At 45.8% G+C, this 12,559-nt stretch overlaps 1 protein-coding gene across 4 annotated transcripts in view; it reads right to left on the bottom strand.

The window, feature by feature from the left end:
• Positions 1-5,610, bottom strand: part of LHX5 (LIM homeobox 5) — a 121,094-nt gene extending 115,484 nt beyond the window's left edge. For 2 of the 4 annotated variants that reach the window (XM_085879252.1, XM_085879253.1), the window contains exon 1: positions 3,362-5,582. In XM_085879252.1, the coding sequence (XP_085735378.1) occupies positions 3,362-3,531 (170 nt within the window). In that variant the 5' untranslated portion in view covers positions 3,532-5,582. Of the gene's footprint in view, positions 1-3,361 lie in introns of all 4 variants that reach the window. The other 2 variants (XM_085879256.1, XM_085879255.1) reach the window with 2 other exon arrangements.
• Between the last annotated feature and the right edge of the window lie 6,949 nt (positions 5,611-12,559).

Genomic DNA, 12,559 nt, shown 5'->3' with positions numbered 1-12,559 from the left:
ATACAAAAACGACAAAAGGTTTCTGCGGATGAACAAAGTGCCGTTGCGTGTTAATCGCTATTTAAAAGTTTTTTTGGTTTTTTTTAATCTTGGAGATATTAAAAGAAAAAAAAACGTTTGCGACACGGACGAGTTGCATGCACAAACGGCTGGTGCAGAATTCTGGAATTATTCGGCTTTGCATGTGAAAACCACATAATTAAGTCAAGTATGACAATCTGGATTTGAATATCGGTCATTAGCGTTTCTCAATGACCTATTATACTCCCGACAAGGTAATCGCATCCATATTCAGCCGGTCGTTTTAAGCAAACAAAACATCAGGTGAAGCAATGAAGGAGACAATTGAAGAGGCGGGAAGAAACGATTGTTTAACAAAGGGAATTAATGAGGGTTGAGCCCCCACCGCATCCCCCCCCTTCCCATTGGTGTTGATCAGATACTTCCGTTGATGAGCGGATCGTGCATCGTGAGTGGACTGATGATACCCAATTCGAACCTCATGGCGTCTACGTGCCCAAGCGTATCTCAAGTATATCTACGCAGTATTCCGTGCGTGCGGATCCAAGGAGCGATGTTCAATCACTCCGATATATCCAAAATTCTATGTACGATTTTATTTCCCGCCCGAGGTATGGTTTCCATCATGGTATGTATACAATGGGAATTAACGACAAAATCGATTGTTTAACGACTCCGTTCATGGGATTTTATCACGACGCTTTGAGCAGAACGGATTTAAGGAATGCTGTGAACGACAGATTGTGAGATTGGAATTTTGAAATCCGCATTGTCCACAGCGGTTGAGCGTAGCTCGGCTCTTTGTGGGGTGTGACGGGGAGCTCGTGGCAGGTGGACACACAGTTTATGTAATGTCCTTTGTTGTAATTCCATTATTTTATTTTATTTTTTTAAATTTTTTTTAATTTTTTTTAGTTTGCACAAGCACGACGTCGTTTAAACGCACCTCGTCTTTTCGCTCGTTCGAGACACCTGCATTGGTCAGAAATTTGCAGCTGGGGCAATAGGGATTGGAGAGGGTGGGGGTGCAGAGAAAGAGAGATGTGGATGGGAGTGAAGACGGGCAGAGCTGCGTTACTTTCAAAATCACCCTGAAATCCGGAATGGTTCTTCGTTCCACCCAGAATTAGTTGAGGCAACGAAACGTTAACGACAACGAGGGACCGCCCATAAAACGGACACTCGATCGAGCGTAATCGGAGCCGCTCTTCACAGGCAACGAGCATAACGAGCTGCGTTCGGGACGAGCTTTTGGAAATCCTCATGAATCGTTTGTGCCATTGGGGTCAATAAATAAATGAAAAAGAAAGAAAGGGAGTGCGTGCCCGTTTCCACATCGACATCCCCGAAATGGCGACGATGTGTGTGCTATATGCATGAGACGCAGTTTGTTTTCGCCACACGTTGACACCATGTCGAGCCTCCCGGGCGTACCCGAGGTATGCGAAGCGTGTCATCGCCCAACCGCATTACGCGCTCGTCAAAAGGACAGTCGCATCCTCTACGCGACGCTTTCACCATCACAAGCAGTGATCAAAACAGCAACCGTTGCCCCTTTCCGACGAGCCCCAATTTTCGACTCGTCTTCTGGGTGGGGGAGGGAGAGGTAAAAGAAGAAACGCGCGAAATGCAAAACCGGTGATTATTTCAACGCAAAACGCCTCGGGCAACGGCAGCTGAGAGCGGAGGCATTTGTGAGTACACTCAGCGTGGAGTCGCTAAACGGAGTGTTCGAGAAAGGAAAATAAAAACAAGGAAACAAATCGGTGTTTAAAAATGCACACGAAGCCCGTGCACCCGTTCCAGGTGGTCCCGTGTGCGTGCGCAATAAAAGAATACCTATACATTGGACGTGTGTGCACTTCAAGAACTTTTCTTGTTTTTAAAAATCACTGGAATGAGGAGAAACTTTGTACCGAGATGGTGAAGAATAGTGCTGCACACAGGCTGAGAAAGAGAGAGGGAGAAGAGAGAAATAGAGAGGGAGAAGAGAGAAATAGAGAGGGAGAAGAGAGAAAGAGAGAGGGAGAAGAGAGAAAGGAAGAGGGAGAATAGAAAGGGAGAATAGTGACGGAATAGAGAGGTGGAAGACAGAAATATAGAGGGAGAAGAGAGAGGGAGAAGAGAGAGGGAGAAGAGAGAGGGAGAAGAGAAAAATAGAGAGGGAGAATAGAGAAATAGATAGGGAGAAGAGAGAGGGAATAGATAGGGAGAATACAGAGAGAGAGTAATAGAGAGGGAGAAGAGAGAGGGAGAATAAAGAAATAGAGAGGGAGAAGAGAGAGAGAGAGAAGAGAAAGAGAGAGAGAGAGAGAGAGAGAGAGAGAGAGAGAGAGAGAGAGAGAGAGAGAGAGAGAATAGAGGGGGAGAAGAGAGAGAGAGAGAGAGAGAGAGAGAGAGAGAGAGAGAGAGAGAGAGAGAGAAGAGAGGGAAAAGAGAGTGAGAAGAGAGAGGGAAGAGGGAGGAGAGAGAGAGAGAAGAGAGAGAGAGAGGGAATAGAGAGAGAGAGAGAGAGAGAGAGAGAGAGAGAGAGAGAGAGAGAGAGAGAGAGAGAGAGAGAGAGAGAGAGAGAGAGAGAGAGAGAGAGAGAGAGAGAGAGAGAGAGAGGGAATAGAGAGTGAGAAGAGAGGGAGGGAGAGAGAGAGAGAGAGAGAGAGAGAGAGAGAGAGAGAGAGAGAGAGAGAGAGAGAGAGAGAGAGAGAGAGAGAGAGAGAGAGAGAGAGAGAGAGAGAGAGAGAGAGAGAGAGAGAGAGAGAGAGAGAGAGAGAGAGAGAGAGAGAGAAATGAGAGCAACAGAGAGGGAAATGAGAGAAACAGAGAGGGAAATGAGAGAAACAGAGAGGGAAATGAGAGAAACAGAGAGGGAAATGAGAGAAACAGAGAGGGAAATGAGAGAAACAGAGAGAGAAATGAGAGCAACAGAGAGGGAAATGAGAGAAACAGAGAGGGAAATGAGAGAAACAGAGAGGGAAATGAGAGAAACAGAGAGGGAAATGAGAGAAATAGAGAGGGAAATGAGAGAAATAGAGAGGGAAATGAGAGAAATAGAGGGAAATGAGAGAAACAGAGAGTGAAATGAGAGAAACAGAGAGTGAAATGAGAGAAACAGAGAGAGACAGACAGACAGACAGACAGACAGACAGACAGACAGACAGACAGACAGACAGACAGACAGACAGACAGACTGACAGACTGACAGACTGACAGACTGACAGACTGACAGACTGACAGACTGACAGAGCACCTGACGGAGTCGAGAGCCAAAGGAAAGACGAGAAAGAGCGTTTCGAATCTCAGGGGGAGCAGTTACGGTGGAAACGGAGCAGAGACCCAGGCTCACCTGAAAAAGTCGCTTTTGCAGTAGAGTTTCCCCTCCCGTGAGAAGCACTTCTCGCTCAGGTGGCACTTGCACTCGCAGCATTGCACGCACTTGACGTGCCAGGCCCGGTCCAGCACGTTGAGCAAGAAGCGGTCGAGGATGGGTCGTTCGCATCCAGCACAGTGGACCATCCTCGTGCTGCCCCTGGTCGAGAGGCGCCCGAGACGCGCACTCGCTAAAGATGTCGCGGGACCCCGAGCCAGGCCGCCGGCCGCGCGGTGCTCCAGCACAAGGCTGGCTCCCCCGGTGTAAGTCCGACAGATGAGCCACAACGCGGCGGCGCTTATTAGCCCCCTTTAAAAACAAAACCCTCTCACCCCTTTCCCCCACCCTCGCCAGGACCTCTGAAGATTTAAAACAACAAGCAGGGTAAATAATCCCGATCTGCGACAGCCCACCAAGCCTGCTCAGTCTGGCATCGTCATGTTACCCAAGGCAACTTGGTTTTATCGCGACGGAGGAGGGTGGAAATATGAGGAGGGGAGGGGTGAGGGGGGGTTATGTATGGAGCGAGCAGAGGAAGAAAGAGGAGAAGGAGGATGAGGAGGAAGAGGAGGAAGATGATGACGTTAGGGAGGGGTTGGGGGTTGTTCTTTATCTGAAGCCAACACACAACCTCTCTCAGTGCGCGCCCCCCGCGAAAGCGCGCATCCACTGCCCCGCGACGCGCGCTCCCGCCTGGTATATCTCGCACCGCGCCCGCGCGCTCGGACCCCGTCACGTGCTGGCCCGCGTCACGCTCCGTCGGCAGCGGGTCCGGCCTGCGGCATCGCCCATTGGCCGGTGTCATGGCAACTCAGCACGAGGAGTGCGACCGCGCCCCGCTCGCATGCGTCTCGGCTCGCGACGTGAACCACCCCCCGCCCCCCTCCCTCCTCGACCCGGAGCGCACCCAAGCCGAGAAAGCACCGAGACTGTGGGGCTTGAATCTCTTCCCTTATAGTACGTCATTAGCAAAAAATTATTCTTTTAATAAAAAAAATTACAAGTCTAACGTCCGGGGGATTTATACACAACGCAGTGAAATTTAATTCCTTGCAATTTATGAACATCACCCCCCCCCCGGACCGATCCATGTGCACTTCACATCGCTTTGTTTCATCATCCCGAAGCGACCAATGTCCGCTCGAGGTGGCTCTCTTTCTGCCCTGTTCGTAAATAAGGCATGGCACGGCGGCGATGTGACGTCGATGATTTAAATGGCGTTGTGTTATCGATCCGGCGTTGGCTTCTGAAACACAAGTCCAAAATCACCCGTTTCGTCGTTCATGTACACCGGGCCCAAACGGACGTTTCGTGGCGCCAATTGACCCGGAATGTTTCGACACCAATTCGTGTCGTTGATTTACCCGGTTGTTTTATTTTTATATTATTATTTTTTTTTAGACCTTTTTTTTTTTAAAGAGCCTTTTTACACACACGTCCGTTCAAGGCTATTCTGGTGGGTTCGCGCGACGCAAACATTCGGCGCGAACATTTGTCCGACACACGTCGCGTACAAAATGCGCATTTTAAATCGTCCTCTGGCGCTGCGCTCATTCCCACGCGGCGGCGGAATCCCCACGGACGCTCGGACAGGTTCCTGCACGACGAGCCCGAGCCCAACCCCGCGCCCCATGATTGGAACACAGCGGCCCATGATCTTTGGCAACTTAATCGCGAGCAGGAATCGTGTTCGAACTCCAACTTTCAGAGGAGTCTCCCACCGAGTCCCTCTAATAATGGACTGACGATCCTTCGAAATGGTCATTGCTCATCCGTACGGACATTACATTGAAGCACGCTTTATCCAGGCGAACCGAACTGCTGATTCTTCTTCTTCTTCTTATGCTTGGTTAAAAATAGATGTTTATTCTTTTTATTATTATTATTTTTTTCAAAAGCGGCGCGACATAAACGGTCGGTTGTGTTACCTGCTGTCAAGCGGTTCGTTCGTTCGCTCCTCCCGCTCAGAGTTCTGCCAGCGAGGTGGGGACTCAGTCTTGCGGGCCGGCGGCGGACGCAACCATGGTTGGTCAGCGCCTCGCTCGGGCAGGCCGGCGTTGACGAGCGCTCGCCTTAGCGTGTGCATGGTCGTGCGCCTGTTTAAAGGGTCGAGCTAAACCTCAGATGTCGAGGCGACAAGAACCCCGTGGCTCCGAACTCCGGAACGCAACGCAACGCGGGAAGCCGAGGCTCCTCAGAATGGAGCGACGCAACCACTCCCCCCGTTCCCTCCTCCTTCTCCTCCTCGGCTTCTTCTTCTTCTTCCTCATCCTCATTCCGACCGACCTCCCTCTCCCCTGTCAAGCCCAACATCTCTGCCCCTCCTCTCCATCACTCTCGCAGCACCGTTGTGTGCTCGAGCTCATGCAAATGACGCGCGCATCACACACACACACACACACACACACACACACACACACACACACACACACACACACACACACACACACACACACACACACACACACACACACACACACACACACACACAACACCCCGTGTCGTTTCGCACCGAAGGCGGCGCTGTCTGTATTAAGGTCACACATGGAGGATGCTTTTTCGATCTAATACCAGGCCTAGACCTGGACTCGGGCCTACTGATGTGCCAGCCCGAGAAAGCAAGGACCAAAAAAAAAAATTCGCCAAAAGGCAGCACTAATGAGAGCTTCGAAGAGGCGCGAAATGCGCAAAACAAAGTGCCGAAAAGTATGTCGGGTTTGAAGGAGACGCGACACCCATCTGCTGATGCTCTGCGCCGCGGTACGCAAGCGAGCGGTATTCGGCCTCTGGCAGGGGGGTCGCCGCTTGTTTGAGTATTTACCTTCGCACGTCACCTGATGTTGCGTTAAAGCGCGCACTCCGCACGGCGCTCCGGGCGCTACACAGATGGTGTTTTGCAAATATTTAAGGGGTGGGAGGAGCAGCGTAACCGGCTCTCTATACCGATCAACGTCTGCTACACAACGGCGAACCGCTGCCCCCGAAACGGTCTCGCAACATCTATTTACTTATTTCACTTGGGCACCCGAAAGAGCGCATTTCTTGCAAATAACATCCGCTTTTGGAAGAAGCTGAATCTCATAACGTTCCGAATGTGATGGTGTCCTTCAACTTGACGAATGCTGAATACTTTTTAAAAAGATGATGTTGTACAACTCGACGCGGAGAGACATCTTATCAACGGAAGCTTCCTGGGAAAAGGGAGGAACAAATCTGAACAGGTGCATGGAACAAACAAACAATCAGAACTCTTTGTCGGTGTACTTATGAGCACGCCTTGGGAGAAGCTTCCATAATCGCTAAATATTTCGCAAATCAACAAAACATTGTCAAACAGTTATAATTTACAGCCCGACAGGTAGACGCGCCACGTCGGTTTCGGAGCACGGACGGCACCGAGATGTTTGTTCCGGAGGAACGTGTCGTAACGTTTGACCGGAGGAACAAACAACGACGTGTGAACATTTATTGCCGGTAAAAGATTACATCAAAGATGCCTCCGCCTCCATTTTAACGGCAGTAACCATAAATAATACGCGACGCCTTTTACCATTAACTCCGCCTCAGCTGTAACGTACGTGACTTCATTAAAATGCTAATTCAGCCATTATTTTCCCTTTCCACAAAAGGAGGGAACAAGTTAATTATTGCCACATATTGTAGACAGGAGGGGTAGGCAGCCCGGGAAATACTCCACGTCTGCGGGGTATCCTAGGTATAGCTTGTGGCGCGCTCGAGGTGGTTTAGGTAAAGGAGACCTTCATGTATAACATGTACATTGTCTATTTTGAAAAAAACAACGCATGTGAAGCAAGAGTGCAAAATGACTGAATATTAGTAACGAAAGCTTTCCGGGAGTTATGGATAATTCTGCAGGTGATCCGCACTTTTCTTCCAGTATTAATGAACGCAAAATTCGCGTCTGCACTTTAGATGCCACCTATGTTCATGCACGGCACTCGGGCATCTAAACAAGTTCTGATGCTCAGGTATTTCAGGTGTCGAAACATTGGCATTCCGTGTTCCTCTTCGAGGTTGCTCACTCGCATCGGTGGGTTTCATCCGGTTAGAAGCTCAGGGCACATCGCGGAGGTTTTTTTTCGGGTCGGTCAGTGGGTGTCCCACTATATCCGATCGGATGTACCATATGCTGTGTTACAGAACGTTGTTTCAGCCGAAGCAGTTTCCAGGCTTGGGGTTATGTACTGGGCGGTTTGCCATCCCTCTCCCAGCAGTAGTTCGGGCAGGAATTTGGAATTTGTTCATGGTGCCGGCGATAGCTCGCCTACTCTTCGCAAAGGACACCGTGGGATCTTTAACGTCCACAAACTAATGCCGGCAGTTTAAGGTCCATCCGAAGCATGAGGATGCACACAAATTGATGAATCACCTGACCTGTGAAAAAACGGAATGACACTTTATAGCTGGGTTCGGATTCAAACCCAGGCTCGACAGCTGAGATGTGAATGTGCATACCTCTCGGCCATCTTGTCATCCTCCAACTATATACACGTCACAAAAACAAAAATCAGAGAAAACCTGTGCTCCATTGATTATAGTAAGACATGTTTTCAAATTGTACATTTCCAGGAAAAACTTGTGCAGGTTAAGAGATACATAACTATATTGGGCCTTTTAAAAAGGTTCTTCAGGTCCCAAATTGTTAACTTGCATACACAAAAGGATTTCATACACACATATATATATATATATATATATATATATATATATATATATATATATATATATATATATATATCCATATATACTTTTTTTTTATTTTTTTTACACACCATTCGGTCTTCATATTTATATCAATTATTGCACACACACACATTGCCAACATCAATTATTTTCTCTTTTCTAATCCTGGTCTGATCACCAACTACGTTATTGGATTTCATTCTGGTCACTCAAATCTGGAAATGCTACTTTTCCTTTCTCAACTATACAAAGGATGGAGGTGCTGAAACAAACAGATCAGGGCAGTATATTTGTGAACACATCCTGAGACTTCGACATTGTTGGGCACGTTGCCCTGCTCGCAAATCTCTTTGGCGGTGGTATTCAATGCCCTCTCCATGACTCCATTGAAGACTTTCTCCAATCTCGCTCTTGATGCAATCTTCTTATTTGCTCCACACCAGTAGGGGCCAGTGTACCCTAGAGGAGCATGCTTTCTCCAGCCAGTTATACATGAAGAAACTTTCTCAACCTCTTTCCATTGCATGGACAATGCCACCTTTTTCTCAACGGTCGATTATTCCGACAATAGACGAGCAGCTGCTGCTATGATCACAACTGACTGAGAAAAACAACCAAAAATAAAAATAAAAATCAGAAGTGAAGCTGACACCTGGAACATGACCTTTAAACTAGATAATTCTCACATCCTCGACTTGCTTCTCAGGAAGGACCTCAATACAAATCAGTTTGAGGATATATTTATGATAGAATTTCAATCCTTCACACATCTGGACCAGAAGACATGACCTCTATTGAGTAGACTGCATTTCAAAAGTGTCTTCAAAGTTACCTGCAGACTGGGAATTCTTATCAACCGAGGACTTTCGTTGGCAACGTTGAACTCATTACAACCTGTAAAAATTGAATCAAGTATCATCGTTTGTATGTGCTGTAGCAAAATTAAGTATCATCCTTTTTATGGGCCAGGTCTTCTGCATCTCACCTCTCTCCTGAGATGATGTAGAGTGCAAAGCACTGAAAATTCTTCAGCATCACCTCTCAAGTGACTGAGGGACAGAGCCCCCAACCATCTAATTTCAGACAGGATGATGGCCTTTTCCCTTTTCTAATGCGTGTCACCCATTCTTGAATGCTTGGCTGTTTCAACACTCCACACCTAATAAACTCTTCCAAATCAAAACACGTTCTTACAGCAATTCGCTCCGTGTTAATGCTCCATTGAATTGCTCTCTCTGGTATTATATATACATATACAAATATACACACTACTTCTTTAACAGTCGCAATTATTCCCACATTATTGTGTGGTCGGCCAGAGAACAATAACTCGCTTACTCTATACGAAAGACACCGTGTGATATTTAACTTCACTGGCAGCTGGTGTTGACAGACAGTGCTGGCAGACAAAAAAACAAAAAACAATACAATAAAGATGTCGTACATTGCATGATACTTGCAAAATCCAGATAAATAATAGTTGCCATGGAAATAGGAATTTGGTAATTTCAAAAATTTAACCTATCAACTGTTTTACATGATTGAATGTTATGCATAAAAATTTGGTTGACACATTTTCTAATTGTGGTCAAAATTGGTGTTTTACATGTTTTGGAAGGTCTTGATCTTTGATGAAGTTTGACCAAATGTTCCTCGCATATACTATGCATGCGTACAAATAAGCTGCACGAGTTTAAATTTGATTTCTTGAAAAATTATTGAGGTATGTCAATAATAAATTCACAAAATATATCCGTGCGGGAGTGATGGTCATCTCTGCGAGAAACAAGCATGAGTTCCTGTTACTAGGGTGTAGTGTTCTCGGGTCAGGAGGGATTTTTGGCCAACTTTGAAGTCACGTGATGCGAAAACGAAAGTGAATATCGAAAATCCGGCCTGACCAAATCTAGATATTGTCCCATAGATTCATATGCCACAATCAAATTCAAGATAACTTAAGAAATGTCGGAGGAGGTAGATTTTGAAAATCGTCATTTTGCAACTACATGAAGCAGTTTTCGCAAAATTCAAAGTCACGTGACGTGTACGTATTCGAAGATATCGGTATTCTTTTGAATGGACATGAAAGACAAGGTCAGCTGCTATGCAATGACACCATTCACTAACTTTTACCATGCCCAGTAGAGAATATATAGCCTCCTGAAGGTAGGGCAGTTTTTGCAAACTTTGAAGTCACGTGACGCGAAAACGAAAGCGAAATTCGAAAATCCATCCCGACCAAATTTAGATATTGTCCCATACATTCATTTGCCACAATCAAATTCAAGATCACTTGAGAAATGTATGAGGAGATAGATTTTGAAAATCGTCATTTTCGCATTTTTTGCCAACTTTGAAGTCACGTGACACGAAAACGAAAGTGAATATCGAAAATCCGGCCTGCCAAAATTTAGATATTGTCCCATAGATTCATACGCTGCAATCAAATTCAAGATCGCTTGAGAAATGGCGGAGGAGATAGAATTTGAAAATCGTCATTTTCGCAACTTCAAAGGCCTCGTGACCTTGATCTTGACCTTCGGTGACCTTGAAAGTCATACCATCGTGTACGTCTCATCGACCTCTATCAGGATCACTAATGACCAGATCTCCCGGTTCAACTTCATTGTGAACGGACGGACGGACGGATCGAAGGACATCAACACCCATATTATTAGGTCATGCTCGAAGAGATGACCTAAAAAGGCCCATTTGATTATAATGGGATGGAACTGTTGTCATGGAAACCCTTGACATGTCAAAAAGGCTAAATCGATCGTTCTGTTTTTTGGTGAACTTGGTCTGTGGCCCAATATGAAAATGCTGTTCAAATATCAAGTTAATGGGAGGAAAATTGATGATTTTGTGACCTTTATATTTGACCTTTTGACCTCCAATAATAGGCTTCAATGACCCAACATGCAAACCCTGGTCAGATTTTGTCAATCAGATGAAAATTGATGATTTTATGTGACCTTGACCATTGACCCTTTGAGCTTTTGACCTCAAAACAGCATACTTCGAAGTTTAGATTGGTGAACCAATTCAGTGACCTAATATGCAATTTATGGTCAACCACGCAGAGTACCCACCCTCCGATTGCACATTACTTGTTTTAAAAAGTATAGTCTGCATATTGCAAGTAGATTCTAGATACGTTTGTGTGGTGCCCATCGAAAGGGGTAAAACGGGAAAATAGGTCTAAAGGGTTTCAGTGGTCCAAAGGGTCGAGAATGATCTATAATGGTGTTAAGCAGTCTAAAGATCTAAAGGGTATATTCTAATAGTAGTTATGGTCGAAAGAGGTCCAATGGGACTAAAGGTCTCAGGGTCAAGATGTCTAAAGGGTGTAAATGCCTTTAAGAGTCTATGGGGTCTAAAGGGGTCTTAAGGGAGTCTAAAAGGTTCAAACGGTCTAGGTAAGAGGTATATTCCAACAGCAGTTACAGGTCAAAAGTGTCTAACAGGGTCTTAAGGGGCTTATGATGTCTATAGGGTCTTTGGGGTCTAATTATTCTAACAGTGTCAATAGGGTCTCTTGGGTCTGAGGGGGTCTTAAGAGTCTAAGGATTCTAAAGGGTCGAACAGGGTCTATCATGTCTCCAATATCTTAGGGTTATTAAGTGTTTAAGGGTTCTAAAAAGGGTCTTTGGGTCTTAAAGATATAAAGGGTCCAAAGGGTCTTAAAGAACAAGGGTCTCGTAGTCTAAGTGGTGCATAAGCTCAATGGATCTAAGTGTTCTAAGAGTGTCTAAAAGGTCGAAGGGGTCTGAAGGTCTAAAGGGTCTAAAGGGTCCAGACAGGATTTAATAGGTTTAAAGGTCTAATCGGTATAAGGATCAATGGGTCTCAAGGGTGTAATGGTCTTCAGGAGCCGAAGGGATTTAAATGGTCTTAAAAGGTCAAAAGGGTCTGAAGAGGTCAAAAAGGTCTAAAGTATCTAAATAGGGTGGATGGGTTTGAAGAATCAAGGGGTCTCACCGGTCGAGAGAGTGTAAAGTTTGAAAGGGCCTTATGGGGTGCAAACGGTCTTAAAAGGTCCAATGGGTCTAAAAGGTCAAAGGGGTCCAAAAGATGAAAGGATCAAGGGGTCTAAATGGTGTAAAGGCTCTTAAAAGGTCTGAAGTATTGAAATGCAGTCAACTGCTCTAAAGGGTCAAGAGGTCTAAGTGGTCTAAAGGTTATAAAAAGATCGAAAGGGGGTAGAAAGGGTCTTAAAAGGTCCGAAGGGTTGAAGAGGTCTAACGGGTCTAAAAGGTATGTTCCAATCATCCACAATTAACATTCATTATCGATAGATGTAGTCAAGATCCAATATTAATTAATTAAGAGACAGACTCATGGTCCAACTCACATTCAAACAGTACATAATTAATATACACTACTCACATAGGTCAACCGAGGCTTCACCTCGCCGAGGGTTCATCGTCCACTCATGTTTTCGGTTTTATATACAGCATATAATATAGA

This window comes from Eptatretus burgeri, chromosome 4 (assembly GCF_056783735.1).
Source record: "Eptatretus burgeri isolate ZD-2024b chromosome 4, Ebu_testis_v1, whole genome shotgun sequence".
NCBI classification, from domain to species: Eukaryota; Metazoa; Chordata; class Myxini; order Myxiniformes; family Myxinidae; genus Eptatretus; species Eptatretus burgeri.
The sequence above is the reverse complement of the archived record's forward strand: the minus strand, read 5'-3'. Positions and strand labels throughout refer to the sequence as shown.